General features: G+C 37.2%; 1 protein-coding gene across 4 annotated transcripts in view; it reads right to left on the bottom strand.

Annotated features, from left to right (window-relative positions):
• The window catches only part of PXDNL (peroxidasin like), a 508,264-nt gene that overhangs the window by 20,109 nt on the left and 464,827 nt on the right, over positions 1–23,328 (bottom strand). For all 4 annotated transcript variants that reach the window (XM_050801783.1, XM_050801784.1, XM_050801786.1 and 1 more), the window contains 2 exons: positions 11,159–11,273; positions 6,692–6,821 (listed from right to left, as the gene is read on the bottom strand). In XM_050801783.1, the coding sequence (XP_050657740.1) occupies positions 6,692–6,821; positions 11,159–11,273 (245 nt within the window). The remainder of the gene's footprint in view (positions 1–6,691; positions 6,822–11,158; positions 11,274–23,328) is intronic.

Below are 23,328 nucleotides of genomic sequence, written 5' to 3'. Positions count from 1 at the left end.
CCAAGAATTTTGTAGCTAGTGAAACTCAGCATCATATATGAAGGAAAGAGACAGTCATTTTCAGACAAACAAATGCTGAGAGAATTTGCCATTACCAAGCCACCATTATAAGAACTGCTAAAAGAAGCTCAAAATCTTTTTTTTTTTTTTTTTTTTTTTTTTGAGACGGAGTCTCACGCTGTTGCCCAGGCTGGAGTGCAGTGGCGCGATCTCGGCTCACTGCAAGGGGAGCTCAAAATCTTGAAACAAATCCTGGAAACACATCAAAACAGAATCTCTTTAAAGCACAAAGCACATAGGACCAATAAAACAAAAATACAAGTTAAAAAGCAAAAACAAAAAAGTATGCAGGCAGCAAAGAGCACAATGAATGCAACAGCACCTCACATTTCTATACTAAGATTGGAAGTAAATGTCCTCAATGCTCCACTTAAAAGATACAGAACTGCAGAATGGATAAGAACTCACCAACCAACTCTCTGCTGCCTTCAGGAAACTCACCTGACACATAAAGACTCACATAAACTTAAAGTAAAGGGCTGGAAAAAAGCATGTTATGAACATAGACACCAAAAGTGAGCAGGGTTAACTATTCTTATATCAGACAAAACAAACTTTAAAGCAACAGTGGTTAAAAGGTCAAAGAGGGACAGTATATAATGGTAAAAGGCCTTGTCCAACAGGACAATATCACAATCCTAAACATATATGCATCTAACACTGGAGCTCCCAAATTTATAAAACAATTACTAATAGACCTAAGAAATGAGATAGACAGAAACACATTAATAGTGGGGGATTTCAATACTCCACTGACAGCACCAGACAGGTCATCATGACAGAAAGTCAACAAGGAAACAATGGATCTAAACTATACCATGTAACAAATGGACCTAACAGATATATACAGAACACTCCATTCAGCAACTATAGAATACACATTCTATTCAACAGCCCATGGAACTTTCTCCAAGATAGACCATATGATAGGCCATAAAATGAGCCTCAATAAATTTAAGAAAATTGAAATTATATCAAGCATTCTCTCAGACCACAGTGGAATAAAACTGGAAATCAACTCCAAAAGGAACCTTCAAAACCATGCAAATATATAGAAAATAAATAACCTGCTCTTGAATGAGCATTGAGTCAAAAGCAAAATCAAGATGGAAATTAAAAACTTCTTCAAACTGAATGACAAAAATGACACAACATATCAAATTCTCTGGGATACAGCTAAGGTGGTGCTAAGAGGAAAGTTTGTAGACCTAAATGCCTACATCAAAAAGTCTAAAAGAGCACAGACAATCTAAGATCACACCTCAAAGAACTAGAGAAACAAGAACAAACCAAACCCAAACCCAGCAGAAGGAAGGAAATTACCAAGATCAGAGCAGAGCTAAACAAAATTGAAGCCAAAAAAAGTACAAAAGATAAGTGAAACAAAAAGCTGGTTCTTTGAAAAGAAAAATACAATTGATAGACCATTAGCAAGATTAACCAAGAAAAGAAGAGAGAAAATCCAAATAACCTCACTGAGATATGATACAGGAAATATTACAACTGACACCACTGGAATACAAAAGACCATTCAAGGCTACTATGAACACCTATACACACATAAACTAGAAAACCTAGAAGAGATGGATAGATTCCTGGAATTCCTACCCACCCAGAAGAGAAAACGTATATTCCTTCCTCATATACTTAGAGTCCACAAGAAAATCTAATATGAGTTTATTAGATCTTCTCATCTAGATATTTTCTGCCTCACCAGGCACCTTGTACGTTGTTTTGACAATCTTGATTAGCTAATCTCCAGCCACACTGAACATCACTCTGTTCCTTACATATGTCATAACCTATTTAACCTTAACTGTTTCACCTTCTATAATTGTTATTTAGTAATAACATTACCTGTCTCCTAATTTTAAAAGCCTCTGGAGTGTCTTTTATTCCTTCCTTTCAACCATCTACCTTTACTTGTTTAATAAAGTGAGGAGGCTGGGTTTTCTGGAATAGTTCTAATGTATGTGTTTTTTTCCCAGGCCTAATTAATTTTAGGTTAACAAATTATAGTGGCCAACATAGTAATCTCCATATCTCTGTTTATATCAGTTTGTTTATTTGTTTTATGTAATTGGCATTCAGAACGGAATTCTGTCTTTGTGACCACAAAGTATTTTTCCGACCTCATGTACCATCTTTCCAATACCTAACTGATTACCAAGTCACAGTGAACTAAATAATCTTCCTTAACTATGGTCTCTAGTTAGTCTACTGTCAACTTGTCATCATCCACACCCTTTTCCACCAATCTCAGAAACAGAAAATGCTTCCTGGATCTCTTTCCTTTTGTGGTTTTGGGTTAGAGTCTACCAATGAGAGGCACTGATATAAGATTTCGAAGCAGACGCCGTTAGTTAGTATCCTAAGTGCAGTTGTCAGAAGATGCATAAAGAAGGGTTGGGTTTGGGGATCCTGCACAAATGACTGAGATGTGCTATGGCTTCCTGGTGAGCTCCCTCCAGTAGCTGTTTCCATGACCTTTGTTCTCATTGCTCCAACAGCTGTGAGAATCTCTGATTTCTCTTATTAAAACCTTTTCTATTTGTAGTACCTCCAGCACATGCATGCACACAGTTTTGTAATATCTGTGAAGACCTCACTAACATTTTGATAATAATTAAACGTGTAAATTCTTATATCTCATCCCATTGTTCATTATATACCCTACACACACACACACACTCACACACACACACACACATATCCATGCCCCCTCCACAGTCAGGTAAACTAGATACAATCTTAAATAGAAATAATAAAATGTTCTGCATGTAATTATGTGTTATTCTCACAATAATCAGAATCAAATAAAAAGGACAAATATAATTTACTGGACCCAACTACTTACACAAGAGCTATAACATGTCATGGAAATTTGCAGACCACTTTCGTTAGCTTGATGCCATCATGGTTAATAAATCAAGACCAAAAAGTATCATTCCTAGACATTCCAAAGTTACTTAACAAAGGTAAAACTTCAACAGCTTGAAATGTCAAGACTGACCTTATGTTGCAGCCCATAAATGTAATGTCACCTAGAGTTAGGAAGTAAAGGTTAGAAATCTTTGGCTGAGGTTTGGAATCCCCTCGCATCTAAGGGATGAGTCTCAAGAACATTAGTAATCTCCCATGATGAGGCCCATTATGGGATACAGATTCTCTTAAACATTCTAGATTCTGTTTAATCTATTTCTTTGCTGTCTAATTTCACTTCCAGAAATATACATGCCCTTTATCTCTATGCTCATTTTTCATAAAACAAAGGGTTTTTGTAAAGAGCAAACTTTTCACAGGACTTACTGCATCCACACCGGTGAGTAATAGAAAAACCACAAAGTGGCATACATTGGACAATCAGAAATGTCCTTCTCCAGCTAACAGGCTCACTGTTACAACCTACCTTTCAATGTGGGCCATTAAAAGTTTATTTCTCAGTATAGTAAGTGACAGATCAGTAGTAAGTACTAATTTCACAAATACTCAGGGCTTCTCGCATCCCAAAAGACCGTTTGCCCTCACAAAAGTCTGTCTGTCTTCATCATCCCCATCTATCTTTGGGTGCTCCCCATTCTAGTTGCACCTGACAGTCACCCAGGAAATCTGCAGTTTATCATTGCTGTCTATCCTGGGTTCTTTATTTTTCTCAATCCCCTTTAGATGACCTGGGTTGATTTCTGGCTTTGGTCAATATTCCTTATTGCTGGTGTTATGTCATGTTTATTTATTGTTTAAATCCTATCAGTCAGGCATTTGCTACATGTCACTCAGTGTACATGAGGCACTGGGCACTGCTGCAACTTCTTTCCACCTCTAAAGCCTGGTCATAGCTTGAGTAAGTCACTGACCTCTATAAGAGATCACAGGACCTTCTAGTTCTCTCATGGAACCTTGCCCAGCCTGTCATACACCTTAGATTATGGAGAGATCTAGAACTAACTTTTCATGCTCCAACACAAAGAAACTGGTTATTTTTAAACACGGACTTTATACCAGGCTCTGAAGATACCCCTGTGAAATAGTCTCAACTATTAAGAAATTAACAATGGAATGAAAGAGACAGACGACTAAACAGGCAAAAACACTCCACCTTGATACATTTAGAGATAAGTACTAAGAATGCTACTAAACACCTAGAAGGGACAACTACTGCAGTCTTGGGATATGTTTAAAAACATACATCTCTGGGATGTTTTTAATCACTACTGCACACATCAGATACACAATTATCACCATCAATATGTAATGAAATTGAAATTGAACTGAAATGTTGCTCGTGGAATCTACCTGTGTCTATAAATCCATAAATTAAATTTATGAAAAAATAGTTTGTTGAGTGATATATGAGTTAATGTTTAAATTGTTCGGGCCCACCTTCTTTAGCCCAGTGCTGAGGACTTTTCTTTGCTCTTATAACTTCTCTTCTCTGACACACATTAACTCACTGGCATGAAACAGGGTTTGCAGACTCTGTGACGTCCAGAGTTCTCAGTCACCCCAACCATTTCATGCTATCTATCTTAAGGGTAACCTAGAAGCAATGCCTCATGGCTTTCAGATTTTTATAGGACTCAGATTGGGCCAAGCACGGTGGCTCATGCCTGTAATCCCAGCACTTTGGGAGGCTAAGGCAAGTGGATCACCTGAAGTCAGGAGTTTGAGACCAGCCTGGCCAACATGGTGAAACACCATCTCTACTAAAAATACAAAATGAGCTGGGCATGGTGGTGGGTGCCTGTAGTCCCAGCTACTCGGAAGGCTGAGGCAGGAGAATCGCTTGAATCCGGGAGGCAGAAGTTGCAATGAGCTGGGATTTCACCACTACACTCCAGCCTGGGCAACAGAGTGAGACTCCATCTAAAAAATAAAAGAACAAACAAACAAACAAACAAAAGAAGCAGATTGGATGGCCAGGCACAGTGGCTCATGCCTGTAATCCCAGCATTTTGGGAAGCCAAGGTGGGTAGATCACCTGAGGTCAGAAGTTCAAAACTAGCCTGGCCAACATGGCAAAACCCCATCTCTACTAAAAATACAAAAATTACCCGGTCACAGTAGTGGGCACCTGTAATTCCAGCTACTCAGGAGGCTAATACAGGAGAATCACTTGAACCTGGGAGGCAGAAGTAGGTTGCAGTGAGCCAAGATCATGCCATTGCACTCTAGCCTGGGCGACAGAGCGAGACTCCATCTCAAAAAACAAAAAAAGATTCAGATTGGACAAGTGATTTCAATGGTCAGTATTTCTGGTCAAGTGAAGGCACTGATATGGACCGCAGCTGCAGGCAGCTTAGCCTCCCAGTGGGAGCCTCTCAGGGAAGCATACGCACCTGGTAATCACACCCCTTCACCTAGGACTAGACGTGCTCACATCCAAAAGAAGCAATCATATTTTAAGGGGCTTGTAGTTCACAAAGTCCTTCTGTTCTAGAATCTCTTTGGATCCTCACAATAGCCCTGAAGGTCAGATGAGGATACTTGTTCTGAATGATTAAATAAATTGACTGCGTCAGGCCAATAGTGAGGACAGAACTTCCTGATGGCAGACCCCGGGCTCAGTCCATCCCCCTACAGTGTTTTCTGCTTTCAAGGCTTTGATGCTATGAAGAAAAGCATATACCTCACAGTGACATTACTATCTAAGAAGCAGACAGCTTGGCATCATGCCTTAAAAGAAATCAGACGTATATTTTTGAATAAAAACATCTACATTGCTATTTCTAATACAAGTCTTTTCCTTCTTGTTGATTCATCCTTAAGTTTTAGGAAAAATGAAATAAGGCATGAGCCAGAACAACTGACAAAATAAGGAAAAGTAGAGCGGGTTGTGGGAATGTTGTTTTCCACAGCTTTGTCAGAAAAAGAAAGCCCGAGAAAACAGTAATTCCTAAGAAGCTTCTTTGACTCTACTCCAAGAAAAATTGATAAGAAAAATATACATCGTGCTGTTAACAATTATATCCATCTGTGCAGATGAAGCAGGCATCAAGTTCACAGTTATTCAGACAAGTGCTGGTGAGGCACTTGGAAGCAGCAAGTGGAGCTGGTGCTGACCAAATTCGTGCCAGTCAGAGCCCTGAGCATTAGGTAGAAAGGATAAGGCTCTCTGCCTCTTTGTAGTGTGAGTTTCCCCAAGCCCTCCTTCCCTGACTCAATTCTTATTACAATACTACTCCCTGCTGGCGCAGTGACTCACACCCATAATCCCAGTACTTTGGGAGGCCAAGATGGGCAAATCACTTGAGTCCAGGTGTTCAAGACCAGCCTGGCCAACATGGCCAAACCCCATTTCCACTAAAAATACAAAAATTAGCTGGGTGTTGTGATGGGCGCCTGTAATCCTAGCTACTCGGGAGGCTGAGGCACGAGAATCACTTGAACCCAAGAGGTAGAGGCTCCAGTGAGCCAGGATTGTGCCACTGCATTCCAGCCGGGGCAACAGAACAAGACTGTGTCTTTAAAAAAGCAAAAGTAAAAGCAAGCAAAGAAAGCAATACAACTCCCTGTATAGGTTTTTATTATTCTGATACTGTGCTGTATTTGTGGAGAGTTACTGGACAGATCTTTTATGTTTAGTTGTTCCAATGCATACAATAAGGACATGTTATCTGAGGAGAAAACGAACCTGTTCTCTGAGTGCCGTGATGGTTTCCTGAATTTCCGCTGCAAACGTGCTGAAATCTTGGGAGAACTTTGTTTTTTCCAGAACCGTCACATTTCTTGCATCTTCACCCACATATATTTTATCTTGTTGCCTGTTTATAACAAGAAGCAAATAAAATGCTGAAAAATAAAATTGTGTGAGAATTTTAAAATACCATCCAATCTTCTTTGGTCATTTGGCAGGTACAAGGCATTGTGACTGGTGTTCTGTGTGATCTTAAAAGGAAAATGATATGAATGGGATTCAAAATTAAATGGCAGATAAGATGATAATCCAGAGTGTCACATCTGGTTCATGTGATTTATCTAAAATGATAAGAAAGTATTTCTTATGACATAAAGGGAATGTCATGTTGTATTACATATATATTTGATATATTATTTTGATCTTAAAGTATGTCTTTTGCTAATGAATTCCTCATTTGACCTTAAACAGTGAAAAAGCAGTGACAAATTTAATATAACATGTTATCCAGTAGCCAGGTAGGAAAGTTGCTTTCTCTATTATAAATTCATGGCAAGAACTAAAATAAGATAAGGATACTATGAGTGATGAAAATCTAACATTTAACCTGATGCAAAATAGCTCAGTCTTGTTGATAATAAAAGGATATAAGGAAATCATGGGTTGAATTTAAGATAGGTTTCTTAGAGTTTACTGAAATTATCAAGAAACAGAAGCAAAAAACCAGTTTGGGAAATAGAAATGAAATTTCCTTCTATTTACAATTATGATGTATTGCTAAAAATATTTTTAGATAGATTTGATTTATTGGGTATGATATCTGTGTTTCAAGTTCTCAATTTTTTTCCAAATTTTGTAAAAAGTTACTCCTTGTGAAGAAACCATTATAACTTTCAAATTGTTCTGTTTTACTCTATTTGAAATGTGTCTTCCATTGTTTACTAAGAAAATGGCTTGCCAGAAACAGTACATTCTATGAGCCTATAAAACAAGTTATAAATCAGAGACATAGTATAGAGTTTACATCAATCAGGAAATTTTAAAAAGGGAAACACAGAAAAACAACAAAAGTTACCAACAGCAGTAGTTTAGGCACTGGATAACTCCATGTCCTCTGAGACACTGCGAGCTAGAGGCACCATGAATGAGTACTGACCACATGCTAGCTCCTATACAGTACTGTGTTAAAAGGTTTAAATGTACAAGTGTTGTTAGGGATAATACTGATGCAAATGGTTGGACATTTTACTTTCACAATGCTCTCTTCTGTAAATCTTCAATGTCTAATCAAAGGTTTTTAATCCTGAAAAAGCCTGAATGACTGTATGAAGATATAACCAACAGTCTATAGACCACATGTGGGCACACAAGGAAGTGGCTGATGTTGGTGAGCCCAGATGTTGTGGAGTAGGAGAGTATTCACAATTTAACAAGTATGTGTGGGTATGGGCCATGCATCAGGCATTCTGCTCAGGTAGATGGGTGCAGGATGTGAGGGTGCTGCCGTTAGGCTCCTCACATTCTTTTAAAAAGAACAGTTGGCAAAGAAGCAAGACATATAGCATCTGCACTAGGAAGACAATAAGAGGTATAACCTCTTATTTGTAGGCAACAATACTACATTTTAAGCTTTACTGATGTAAAACTGATACACACAAAAACACACATATTTAATGTATACATTTTGATGAGTTTGGACATGTGCATATATACCTGTGATACTACAAAGTACTCAATATAAATATACTCACCACCTCCAAAAATTAACTTATTTTTTTTCATGTGTGCATGTGATTTGTTTTGGTTTTTGTTTGTTCTTATGATGATATTTAATATGAGATCTATCTTCTCAAACTATTTGAAAGTGTACAGTACCATTTATTAACTATGGGTACTAGGTTGTACAGCGAATCTCTAGAACTTATTTGTCTTGCATAAGTAAAACTCTTTACTCATTGAGCAACAATTCTCCATTTCTTCCTCCTCCTAGCCCCTGACCACCAGCATTCTATTCTCTGCCATTCTGAGTCCAACTCTTTTAGATACCTCATACAAATAGAATCATGCAATATCTTCCTTTTGTGACTGCCAAATTTCACTTAGCATAATGTCCTCTAGAACTACAATGACATAGCACCTCACACCTGTTAGGATGACTATTACCAAAAAACGAAAGATAACAAGCGTTAGTGAGGATTATACAATGTTGGTGGAAATGTGGGATGGTGTAGCCACTGTGGAAAACAGTATGGAGACTCCTCAAAAAGCAACATGGAACTACCATTTCATCTAGCAATCCCACTCCTGGGTATACAGCCAAAATAATTGAAATGAGGATATCAAAGAGATGTCTGCACTCCCATGTTACCTGCAACGTTATTCATAATTGGAACAATATAGAAACAATATAAGTGTCCATCAATGGACAGATGAACAATACTGTATTGTACACTGACAAATGCATTAAGAGGTATGATCTCATGTTGTTCTTATCACAATAAAATAAAATTAATAAAGTAAAATAAAATATATAAAAAATAAAGTTTTACCCATAAAAAATAGTGTATGCTATTTAAGAAGACTTGCAAAATGCAGTAAAGTGTAAAAGAAAAGTCATCAGTACTCAATTAAAAAATGGGGGAGGGATGACCTATATTCATAAGAATAAACGTTTAACATAATTATTTATATTTTTAGTTTGTTATTTCATTTACAAATAGGTTTTTTCCATAGTAAAGGTAGCACATGTTATTTTAGAAAAATATGTTAAAGCAGAAGTGCAGAACAACAACAACAAAAAAAAACATTTAAATTAATCAGGAAAAATGATTCTTTTATCTCAAAAATTACTTCACATTGTTGATTTCTGATTAAAAAAAAAACATTTAGAAATCTCTGAAAAGCACATAATACGAGGAATAAAATCCCCGGTAGTCTCAAACAAACATGAATGCATAAATAAATAAGAAGGCAAAGCTTTCTACCTGGGAGCAGAGCAGTAATGAGTATGAGAAGCTGTATAAAGAGAATCCCATGTCAGGTCCACGTAGTTAGTGCCTGCTCTGCGCAGGCAGGAGTTGAAGTGCTAGCGTGCACTTTGTGTCATTTAACTGCCCAGTTCTATAAGACACTTTAACTAGCCTGTGTTTCCGGTGAGAATACTGCAGCTTAGAAAGTTCTTAACATGTCCACAGTATACAGAGCTGTTAAACTGCACAGCTGGGATGCAGATTAGGATTCAAAAAAAAAGGGCCTTGCTCTTAACCAGTACATAGTCTATTTTCCATCCATAGAGAGTGGTGGGTAATTTAAAGAATGATCAGATTTACATTTTAGACAATTTGGAAGGATGGAAGAGAGGCAAGGAGCCCAGGTAGGAAGGTTTTTGCAAAAAATGAAACACAAAAACTTGTATCCTCAAGTTAAAACAATAATCTTGAAAAGTAGGTATTACATGCCCATTTTACAGCTGAGAAAACGGAGATTTGGAAATTCTATATAACATGCATAGTTATGAAGCGGTAGAAATAGGATTTGAATCCATGTGCCTGACTCTAAAGCCTTCACACTTCCTGTCCAACAACACTATCTCCTCTCCTCAATCTTAGAGTACAGGGCCCATATATTGTTCGAGTTTACAGCTGTAATTGAAGAAATGGATGCCAAAAATGGATTTTGAATTTGGCTGAATTATACCACTTAGGAGGCAGCTATGGACAACAAAAATAGGATATATGGTTCCTTGAAAGAATCTGCATGGCCTATGGAGCTGTGAATTGCAATGTTTATTTTGGTAACTTAATTTCACAAGTAGGTACTGACTCCTTATTCAATGAAAAGGAGTTACTGGACATATCTATGCACAAGGTAATGTTTCTGCTTTCAGAAGCTTCCAAGTCAACAGTAGGGAGAAACTTTTTAAAGCAACACTTTGTATCAAGCTAATATACAAGCTACATAAAAGAAGTCCTAAAGGATTTCAAAGGAATAAGATTGACATTTCTCAGTTTTCTAAGAATTCAAAAATATTCCATCCTGGTCACAAATCAAGCCTTGCTTGCCATGTACTATTCATGAATTCAAATCAACTTAACATGAATTAACTTAAATAGATACTATTACCTTTCTCACAAACAATATGCTATTTCACATTTTCAAAAAGAATCTGAAAAATATCAACCCATAATGTCATTTAAGGGGTCAAAACTAGCATCATGCAATGTAGTTTTCTGAACTTTATTGAGAAAATTCATTGTCAAATACGCTCTGGCTGGGCTACTGCAGAGTGAAATGGAACCCAAACACATTACAGAACTCATTCTGTGTTTGCTCCTTTTCATGTGGTTCATCTTATATGTAAATAAGTTAACTGTGGTCTCTATTAAAAAAGATTAAAAAAAAATTGTAGGTTTGAAGCAAATCTATAGTAAGTTGCCTAAAGAAATGAGATATTTCTATACATACCTACTTCTTAGATGACTTAACTCCATATCTTTCTCATCAGGATAGTTGTTTCGAGCTGAGCGTTTCTTTTGAGATTCTTGTGTGACTTCTCTGAACTGTCCTCTACTCCTACAGTCTGTGGAGAAAGAAGTAACCACAATAGTATCATGTGAGATGGGATGTCACGATCTCATCTAGATCATTTCTTTAATGGTCAGAGAGGGTAAGAGTGCCAAGAAGAAAGAGCAGAGAGCGAGAGTGAGAGAGACTCATTTAGTCCATTGCATTTTGCTGGGTGACCACAGTCTCAGATACTTGCTTTTGCATGTCACCGAATCTCTGTTTTGCAGCAGCAAGTGGGATGCAAAGCAGTCTGCAGAGCCTCTGGAGGAGCCCCAGGGAGAGTGATGTTGAATCTTAGTAAGGGCATGGATTGCACAGCATCTTTTATCCACTAAGGACTTGGTACAATGAAGAAAGAAGCAGAAAAGTCCTGGGTGGAATGCTTGAAATTTGGCAACTCCTCAAAGTGTCTCAGGCACACCTGATACCCACTAGGGATTTGTTTTTTAAGATGCCCCCTGTTGCACGTCTGTACTGTGCCCTCAAAGTGGTTAAAATGGTAAGTTTTATGTTATGTGTTTTCATCACAATCAAAAAGATATGAGAATAACATGAAAAACTTGTTGCAAATAAATATGGAACTTTAAAAAGTGGTCTCTGATATAGTATGCATGTCCCCCTCAAACCTCCTGTTGAGATGTAAGCACCAGTGTTGGTGGAGCCTGGTGGGAGGTATCTGGATGTGGGAGTAGCTCCCTCATGTCTTTGTGCTGTTCTTGCCATAGTGAGTGAGTTCTCGGAGGTCTGTTGTTTACAAGTGCGTGGGACCTCCCCCTACTCTCTTGCTCCCGATCACATCACGTGCCCTGCCTCCTGCTCCCCTTTGCCTTGGCCATGAGTGAAAGCTTCCTGAGGCCTCTCTAGAAGCTGAGCAGATACTGGCACCAGACTTTCAGTGTGGCCTATAGAACTGTGAGCCCATTCAACTGCTTTTATTTATAAATTACCCAGTCTTGGGTATTTTTTATAGCAATGCAAAAACTGCCTAATACACTCTCTGAAATTTCATATGAAAACAGATGGTCTGGAAACTAAGATATTTTGAAAATGAAAAAGAATGATATAGGAATCAACATTCCCAGATAGTAAAACTATTATACATGAAGTTCAAAAATAAAAATTCTTCATATTGATGGGAAAATGACTGAAGAAATAAAGCAGGATAACAACCCCAGAGCATCTTACCATGCAATCAAATTTAACACATTATATTAGGCAGCACAAATTGGAAAATAGAGAGAGAGTACTTTTGTTCTGGGCAACTAGCAAGTTATTCCTAAAAGAAGAGAAAGTGAAAACAACTTACATCTTCACCTTATCATACATAAATTAAATTCAAGAGGGATATGACATGAAAGATTATCAAGCAAACATGAATATGAAATGTAGGATGATTTTTAAAATGACACAACAAACTGCAAATGCTATAACACTAAACAAAATAAGAGTAAAACTTATACATATGAACTCACTGATATTAAAACATACCAGAAATAAACTAAAATGAAAATATCCCAAAATGACAACAGTGACATGTCTAGAAAACTGGTTATGATTGTTACTTGTTTTCTTTTTTGATTTGTACTTCTACCTTTTGTTTTCTTTTGTCCTTGTTTTCAATTAAAAAAGTATTTATAAAATCCAAACACAGTTCACTGAAGAAAATCCAAGCCTTCTTATAAGGTTTATAAGTTAATTATCATATAGTTGTATATTACCATAATTGGATAAAAAATTTCTGGAGGCCAAGTGCAGTGGCTCATGCCTCAGCCTCCCAAAGTGCTGGGATTATAGGCATGAGCCACCGCGCCCGACCTATTACTACTTTTATAATGATGAAGTCAAAATATTCTAGATAAAGCTGTACATTATACTAAGGGACCCACAGGTGCTTATTTTCCCCTACTGTTATGCTGTTACCTCAACTTAGGACTTTACTGATAATTAATAACCCATAAATATTCACAGTTCTGGGTAAAAAAAAAATACATAGAAATTTTTAAGAAGAATACAACTAAAGAAAGTAAACTTCAATCACAAAATGAAACTCAGTCTTTCTATTTCTGAATAGCACACAGCTTTTGTCAATAAATATTTATGGAGTTCTTACTGAATTAAGGTATTAGGCTAGGCACTGTAGAGAAAATAAAAATGGATAAGCCATGGTTCCTGATTTTCAATAGGTTGCAAGTATTCTCCCCACTACAATGCAGCATCTCCAGCTAAGCCAAATATCTTTCTTTCCAATTCTCATATAAAAAGGAAAAATGTAGAGAAAAGGCTCTGCAGATAAACTCTCATCATCTATGGTCTTTCATTATTTTGTAGAAAGATAAAGCTTTAGAATTTATTTACTTTAAAGCACCAATAGATTGTTTAAGGTCGTATAAATAGAACCCCAAAGCAAGGAATCGTATATATAAAATCACAGGTATACAGAGATGAATACACCTGAACAGAAACAACCCACAAGACTGCAGTGATGTGGCAGCTTTCTTGTAATGTGACAGCTAAAATGTTGTAGTTCTGACATCATTTCTTTTAATTCACTTCATTATTTATTCCTAGATACTGCCAAAGAAGCAGAGTGTCCTTGATTGCTGAATATTTGGCTGTTAAGTAAACAACATTACATTTAAATTCAATGTTAGTATAGTAGATGCTTTGATTTTATCCCTATGCATATTTATCTTATATAAATATATACATATGCATACATATATATCCATGTGTATGTGTATATATACCTACATGTGTTGAAGCTCTGTTCTTAGGCTTTACATGAGTTATTTATTTGAAACTTTACAATAACCCATACTCAATATTATCTTCCCTATTGTTAACCTGAGGAAATTAAGGCACAGAAAGATTATATTATCTCATACGAAGTCTTACAGCTTTTCAACCGAAGAGACAGGGTTTAAATCCAGATTATATTATCTTGTACAAAGTCCTACAGCTTTTCAACAGAAGAGACAGGGTTTAAACCCAGACAGTCAGACTCAAAAGTCATAATGCCACAGCACAGAACGAGGAAAACAGAAGAAGGTTAACTCCTAGATTTCTGGCTTATGCAACTTGCAAATAATAGGGTCATTATTTGTTAACTGAATGAATGGATGGAGGGAGGGTGGAAAGTAAAAGGAAATGACTTAAATTTAGCTCAGCTTAAATTTCTGGTCTATGTATGACATGGGGGCGATAGCAGATAGGGTTTTTGAAGACAGCAATAGATGTGGATGAAGATGCAGCCAGATAACTCGTGTTCAAGGGGCATAATGGTGTGTGTGTGTGTGTGTGTGTGTGTGTGTGTGTGTGTGTGTGTGTGAATCTTCCCATTCAGGGCAGCCTTGGTTGCCCCCACCCCAACCCTGCTCTTGCCTTTGCTTTGTGAATGGTGACCTAGATTCTTAGTGAATGAAACAAGGTCCTTCCCTATGTAGCACCTTCTTGCTCTGCAGTCTCATTTCTCCCTAATGCACAATCCACAGCCAGTTATCCTGCTCCAACTTCATTTGGTCTCACTTGACTGATAAATGCCATAGATGTCATGTCAGCCTTCTCCAGGAAGCCTTTCTCAACTGCCAAGAGCAAGTTGGATGTAAACTCATTGTACTCTCTCAACACTCTCTGGATACAATGGGTCTCACTCCTCTCATTCTCTGAGAAGAGCAGAAGAGAAGGGCCTTGTCCTACCTACCGGTTAATCCTCAGCACCTGCTTGTGGCATGTGCCCAGTAAATGCTTTAATAAAATTAGAAAATTCTCAAGACAACAGGTTGCTTTAGGAATGTGTCTGAATATTGCAGTTTATTGGAGTAGATTGACAGTCCATGGTGAATAAACAAGGTCAAGTTTGGGAGACTGAGCTATAGTAGCTCAGGCAATCATGTGTCTTTCCATGAACTGATCAAAACTATGCAACTGTGGAACACTAGTATCCCAATGCTGCACTCCATAGATTAAAAATACGTCAAAATTGATTTTTTAAATTGGCAAAAATATATCTGATTTGCATTTTCAACACTTTCAGCACCTCTTATTTGCTTGCAAAAAGGGAAAAAGTACAAATAACTGAGAGCAAATTTACAAAACTGACAATAAATTTGCGGGACGCTTTGAGAATGAGTGCATTCATATTGCATATGAAACATCTCCGTTGTCTGGGGTATATGCCCTGGTTCTTTATCTCATACCGAGAAAAAATTCAGGACACGGACACACACGAGGAGTAGGTTTAGAGGAATAAAGTTTAATAGACCAAAAAGAAGAGAAAGAGAAAAAGCTTCCTCATTCTGGGAAAGCTGTTCGCCCAAGAGAGGGTCTCTGGTTTGGGACCTAATGCAATCAATTTTGTACATAGGCTTGAGGAGGCAGTGATTGATTTACATAGGGTCCAGGGGATTGGTCTGATCAGGTATGTCATTTACATAGCCTAGGAAAAGACTAGTCCTCCCACCCTAGGAAAAGACCAGCCCTCCCACCCTAGTCTTTTATTATGCAAATGCAACTTCTTCTTCTTCTTTTTTGAGAGAGAGTTTCACTCTTGTCGTCCAGGCTACAGTGCAATGGTGCAATCTCAGCTAACTGCAACCTCCGCCTCCCGGGTTCAAGTGATTCTCCTGCCCCAGCCTCCAGCATAGCTGGAATTACAGGTGTGCACTACCCAGCTAATTTTTGTATTATTAGTAGAGACAGGGTTTCACTATGTTGACCAAGCTGGTCTCGAACTCAGCTGATCCGCCCACCTCGGCCTCCCAAAATGCTGGGATTACATGCGTGAGCCACCGCACCCGGTCGCAAATGCGGCTTCTACCTGGCGGCCACCATGACACCCGCACATGTGGTGACAAGAAAAAGGGAGCAGGAACCGCCATGTTGGATGGACTTGGCTCTTAGCAGCATGTATTTACATACGCATATCTATGCTTGCAGCCTGACCTTTAAGACTGCTTTTTGTTAGGGAAGAAATGATTTGGGGCTGCTTTTTATTAAAGGAAAATTCCACGGAGAACTTTTACCCTCGCTAACTTCCCAAAATAATTTCTTAATAATTCATATATTAATAGCAAAATGGCTTCTAATTCTCATAAAATAACTGAGTATATTAATACATCATATCCTTAGATGATGTTTCACCTCAATTAGAATCAATACTGAACTGAACTATTCCCACAATTGTTTTGAAGTGAGAGGGTTCCAGTAGCAACCCATTAATATTTCTTCATACTCTTACTGGTATTTCACTTTCTTATTACAATTGTTTTAGGAATCTATCACAGTGTAACAGGTTACTACAAACGCAATGGCTTAAAATGATACAAACGCATTTTTATGGATTGCTGCGTATTCCCTCAAAATTCGTATGTTGAAATTCTGGCAAACCACGAAAAGTAGGGGGAGGGGCATGGAATGCATTCTCCCACACAGCCTCAGTTGCAACCAGCCCTGCCAGCACTTGATCTTAGACTTTGTGCCTCTGGAATGGGGAGACACGTTTTGCTGTCCCGTTTGTGATGCTTTGTTACAGAATCCCAAGCAAACTACCACACGCAGCACATCACACCTTCCGTGGCCAGAATTCAGGAGTCCAGGCACAGATTAGCAGGTCCTTTGCTCAGTCTCATGAGGCTCCAATCAAGAGGTTAGTGGGGCTACATTCTCATCTCATCTGAGGCAGAATCTGTGTTGGCAGAACTCACTTCCTCGTGGTTGTGTTACTGAAGGCCACCTGGAGGCCACCCACAGTTCCCTTCCATGAGGCCCTCTCCATAAGAAATAAAAATCAGAAAATGTTATCTCCACAACATAGTGGTTTGCTTTCTCACAATCAGCAGGGGAATCTTTCTCCCTCTGTCTACTAAGACAGAGTCTAATATGAGGTAGCTTCATCGTAGGAGGGACACCTCATCACCTTTGCTGTATTCTACTGGTTAGAAGCAGGTCACAGGTTCTGCTCTCACTAAAGAAAAGGGATGACATGAGGGTGTGACTCCTCAGGGTTACCTTAGTGTGTGGACATCTCAACAACTATCTACTGCACACTGCACTCAACTTGCTCTCATGAATCAGGGAGATAGTTCTCACCATTAAAAAATTCACTGTAGTATGGAAATCTTGTAAAAAGCTAAAAATAGAACTACCTTTTGATCCAGCAATCGCACTACTGGGTATTTACCCAAAGGAAAAGAAATCATTATTTCAAAAAGGCACCTGCACTCATATGTTTATCACAGCTCTACTCAAAAGAAGAAAAATATGAGATGAACCTAAAAGTCCATCAATGGATTAAAAAAGGTGGTATATATTCACCATGGATGATATGGTTTGGCTCTGTGTCCCCATTCAAATCTCATCTCGAATTGTTAAGTGCACATGTCCAGGGAGGCACCTGATGGGAGGTGATTGGACCATGCGGGTGGTTCCCCCATGCTGTTCTCATGATACTGAGGGGGTTCTCATGAGATCTGATGGTTTAAAAGTGAGACACTTCCCCCTTCACTCTCCCTGTCTCCTGCCACCTTCTGAAGAATGTGCCTTCTTCTCCTTTGCCTTCCACCATGATAGTGAGTTTCCTGAGGTCTCCCCAGCCATGTGGAACTGTCAGTCAAAAACCCTCATTTATTTGTAAATTACCCAATCTCAGGTAGTACATCTATAACAGTGTGAAAATGGACTAATACAATGGACTAATACTCAGTCATAAAAAGAGTGAAATCATGTCTTTTGCAGCAACGTGGAGGGAACTGGAGGCCATTATCCTAAGTGAAATAACTCAGAAACATAAAAGCAAGTAGCACATGTTCTCACTTATGAGTGGGAGCTAACAATGGGTACACATGGATGGACAGAGTGGAATAACATGCTGGAGACTCTGAAAGGCAGGAGAGTAGGAGGGGAGTGAGGGCTGAAGATTGCCTATTGAGTACAATGGTACAAAGAAGTATACAATTAAAAAGCATTCCTATATCTCAGGACTCTAAGAAAGAAAATGGTGACAAACTTCTTCTAATTTTCAATTTCATTTTTCTCTCTTTATCATTATTGGAAAAAATATGTTATTATTGTGTTATTGTGTATGTTACTATGTACTATATATATTATACCTATATAATACATATTAGATATTAGATGAATATATAATTTCTTATAGTTATTACTTCTGCCTCTTTTATTTTTTAAGCCAGCTATTAGATTTATTCAGCACTTCCGCTTATATCTTCATTCAGGCTTTCTCAGAACATTCATATTTATTTAGCTGTCTTTTCTCTACCATCTTTAGCTGTGTGTTTTGTTAATTTATTTTTATTATTTCATTTTTAATAAAACTACAAGTTTGTTTCTGTATTTACCTCTGTTACCCATAAATTTTGATAATAATGATGTCATTAGTATTTTTAGATATTCAACTTAAATTTTGTTGCCTTATTGATAAAATATTTATTTGGTCTAATGACTAAAAAAATTCTAAGTAGCTATTTTCTTTTAAACTGGATTATTTTAGATTAGTTGCATTGTGGTAAAAGATAATGAAGTTTGCTTTTGGGAAATTTAGTGTTTCTAGTGACCTAGCATATAATCAATATTTGAAAATCCTTATGAATATTTGAAGATAAAGTTAATTTTAGCTTATAGGGACGAAGTTAAATACATCTTTCACAAATTGATCTCATTAATAATATTCAAACACAATTCTATTAAGCTGTGCTGAATGGATGCTAAGCTATTTCAAAATTGAGATTGAGAAAAACTTCTTTTTTCAGTTGATGCTTTTCTTACATTCAACTGTGTATTGTTATTGCCACTCCCGTTTCTGTGTGCCTGACTTAACTTTGATGTATGCTTTTATATTTGACCATGTTCAATATTCTACTTATGTATGGCCCTTGTTAATGGTATACAGTTAAAATCTGCTTTTTAGATACATAAAGCAGTCTTCGACTTCCAGCAATTCTCTTAAGGCACTGAAACTTCAGGCACATTTGGGTCTTATGAAGATTTTAAGATTTTTGTTCTTCAATGTTTCCTTTAGACTGCACATTGTTGGTTTTCCCTAGTGATCTGCAGAGCATATATCCTGTTTACCAAATATTTTGCATTTTATGGGAACATATTTGAAACTAAATTTCATTAATTATCAATGTCATACTTTAACAATATTAGTAATTACAAATGTAATGAGGATTTCCAAATTTTCTAATTTTTATCATTTATCATCATGCTTATGCTAAGTCAATTTTATCAGTAGAATTTTGATTTCCTTGATTATGGCACAAACAAATGGACAATTACAAAATTTGCTGAAATAAGTAGATTGGTAATAAGGACTTGTGAATGTTGTTTAATTGCACCTGCAATGCCTAAAGTATTATGCGAACACTCTTGATCCTATTGATTAGCTGATATGAAAAATTAGCTTAAATTGATGTTAAAATGTCAAGATTCTTGCATTTGTAATTGATTAGCATAAGATTCTACAAAGGAAGGTCATCAGCTACAAGACAGTTCTCATATTTACTAAAAGGCACATTTCTAATGGGAAAATACTAAGAGGAACATATCTGATGGAAAAATACCGAGAGGCCCTACTTATCTGATGATAAAATAAACTTCTAGTATTAAGAAACCATTTTCTTAAGCAACTTGGTGAAGCCCTGCTAATGAATTGCCTAATCCTGGTACAGAAAGATTTTTCTTTCTTCTATGATAGAATAGATTGTAAATAAATGCAAAATGCTGTATTTGGAAGATAACTTATTCTTAGAACTTATGAGAGGGTTATTTTCAAGGGAATGCTTTGTACTCTATGTAAAGTCAACATCATCAGTAGAGTTTGATTAATATTGTATATCACTGAACACTCATCCTGTTTTGTATCATTTCAGGGCTACTTATTTGCCCCGTTTCCAATTGTAGTGTTCTCACCTTGATTTCCACAAGTTTTGCATGTAAGATATTAGGTACTAACAGACCCAAGAAGAGTGGGAGATGTCCTTATGGTGTTCTATTAAAAATAGCGAAAACTTTCAAAGACAAACCTGAGATCACTGTTGCAATGTAATTGCTTCATTAAAGCTTTATAGGAGTTGTTGAAATCTTACTTCTTTAGTAATACTTAGAAGGCATTGTCTAGGTTCAGCATGAAACAACCACAGCATCATGAAATATGATGGTAATAAAATTAGTCTCTTATGAAAGAAATTAAAGTTTAATTAGTTTACAAACATAAGCACAATTTATTTGAAAGAAAGTCACGAGCAAACCTAAATATATTTACATTTGTACATAAAACATACTGTATTTACAATTACTTGATGCTTTAAAGACAGAACTTAATGTGAAGTATGAAGCTGGAAATTACAAGACCAGATGCTTCAATAAATCCCAGTAGAAAATATACATCTGTTGACTCTTGGTGAAATTGTTTTACTTGAAGGAAGTTTTATTTGAGTGGCATGAAATCTTAGTACATCACTTATCTTGTCTTAGGAAATATCCCACCCGCCTTAGATGTAAGTTTTTAATTTCTAAAATAAATGAGGGTAAATCATTTTCTGTTCCAGGTTGAAGAGAATGCTTTCTATTTTGTGCAAAGTCAGTTTTATCAGTAGAGTTTTGACTGATTTATGACACAAACAAATGTGTCAATTGCAGAGTTTGCTGAAATTAGTAGATTGGTAATAAGAACTTGAGAATATTATTTAATTGCATCTGTAATGCCTACAGTATTATGCAAAGACTCTTGATCTATTGATTAGCTGATACTGAAAATTAGTTTAATTCGATGTTAAAATATCAAGATTGTTGCATTTTCAATTTTTTAGCACAGGATTCTAAAAAAGAAGGCCACCCAGCTAAAGAAGAGTTCCTGTATTTACTACTGGCGAAAGAGATTTGGAGAAAATCATAGAAGGTATAACAAAAGGAAAACTAGCGATGAGGTGACTTGGTGGAGTGCGGAAAACAAATGGACTTGGCAATGGGGAGTCTGAGCTCTATCCCTAGGTCTGCTAATAAATAACTGAGGGCAGATTACTTAAACCTTTCCAACTTTTGCTTCCTAATCTTAAGATGAAGTGTTGGGATTTTAATTTTGTTTCTTAGTCAAATAATCTCTTAGGTCACCTCCAGCTTCAAAAATCTATAACTGGCTGGGCGCGGTGGCCCACGCCTGTAATCCCAGCACTTTGAGAGGCCGAGGTGGCGAATCATCTGAGGACGGGAGTTTGAGAACAGCTTGGCCAACATGGTGAAACCCTGTCTCTACTAAAAATACAAAAATTAACTGGGTGTGGTGGCGGGTGCCTGTAATCCCAGCTACTCAGGAGGCTGAGGCAGGAGAATCACTTGAACCTGGGAGGCGGAGGTTACAGTGAGCCGAGACTGCCATTGCGCTCCAGCCTGGGTGATAAGAGTGAAACTCTATCTCAAAAAAAGAATTAAAAAAAAAAAAAAAGAAAATCTGTACCTAAGATAGCTAAGGAAAGAAAAGAACCTAGGAATATAATGTGAAACGTTCTATAAAGTATGTTAAGTGATATAAAATATTAAATCTCAAAGAAAATATGAAAATTTTTGCTTTATCTTTTATGCTGGTAAAATAAGATTCTTGGCTTTATCATTATATTCATTCATTTATCAATCTTGGTTAGTGTGATCTTTTGATAACTACGAATTTAGCATTTGTCTTATGAGGTTTCCCTTTTCCTTAAAAGCAAATCAAATCAAAAAACATTTTGAACACTTGCTGCTTATAACTTCACCAGCTATGGATCTGTAGGAGCTCTCTTGGTCCCTCATCTTTTCTTAATATTTTCAGTGGGCACTTACTGTTTCTTAGGCCTTACCTACAGCACTGAATTACTATGTTTCTGCTGGGTAAAAGAACAATAACTCCAATGAAGCAGCTGATTCATCTGATAATTATCCCCCAAACCACCCTACTGTTTATATAAGCTCTGAGTCAACTTGTAAGTTGTTTTGCCATAATTTGGACACTGTCAGTGGAATAGCATTTTCTCATGTACCTAGAAAAATAAAAAGCCCTCCTCATGGACAACAAGCAACATAATCTTTCGCCAGAATATCCCATTATTTGAATCAGAATATAGTCTCATTATCCTTACCAGTATTAATCCTTCCTGAGTGCTGTATTAATGAGCTAAGTTGTAAGTATACTGGTTTTCTCCTACATATCTTGTACCAAAGACATCCATTCACCTGAGGCAAGAGTATACACAGAAGCAGCACAGAATTCCTGGCTTGCCTCTGCCATGTTTCTACATTCTATTGTACTACTGATAGCAGTTCCTGTGCAAACACAGCATTCCCGGAATGACTTCCAGTAAAATGCTGGGTGGCCAAAGATAAATGATTCTACAGAGAATATCAAGAAGTGGTCCCTAAAGGAGGTCATCTGAGCAGATAGTATCTGATGTGGCTTCTTCGGATGCATTTGCACATATTTTTTCACACATACTTAGATGCAACTTGCTCATATTGACAAAACCAGAGTCAGTATACACACACAATGGAGAGTATAAATCTATGTATCAAAATAACATGGGCAGAGAAATTAACCCACAAGGTAAAAGCAACAAGTTGGCAACCCCAGAGTGGAACAAATAGGATGTCTAGGGAAGAAAAAATCCCTGACTTTTTTGGAGATTAACCACATGATTTTTATTTTTTCCTCATGGAGGGCTTGTAGGTTTATTTTTGAGTAGGAAAGAAATACGTCAGATTGGACAATTCTGTCAATATCCACAACATACCTTTAAAGCTATGCTTACTTCTGGGGATCACACTTTAATAAAGACCTTAATGAACTATAATGTTCTGAAAGAAAAACAGATTAGCAAAATCAGAATAATGAAGCAACTCTAAATCATGCAGCATGAAGAAACTAGGGAGTTTACGGTGAATGGTGTCTGTTTAGTGCAAAAGAAAAAAGTCATTATAGAAAAGAAAGTCATCTTCAAAGGAAAAACGTAATGTAAGGAGAATTAGAATTATCCCACGTTTCTCCACAAGGTGAAAATGACCAAATGGAAACCTGTTATGATAAG

This window comes from Macaca thibetana, chromosome 8 (genome assembly GCF_024542745.1).
Source record: "Macaca thibetana thibetana isolate TM-01 chromosome 8, ASM2454274v1, whole genome shotgun sequence".
Taxonomy (NCBI): domain Eukaryota; kingdom Metazoa; phylum Chordata; class Mammalia; order Primates; family Cercopithecidae; genus Macaca; species Macaca thibetana.
Note: the sequence above shows the minus strand (reverse complement) of the source record. Positions and strands in the feature narration are given on the sequence as shown.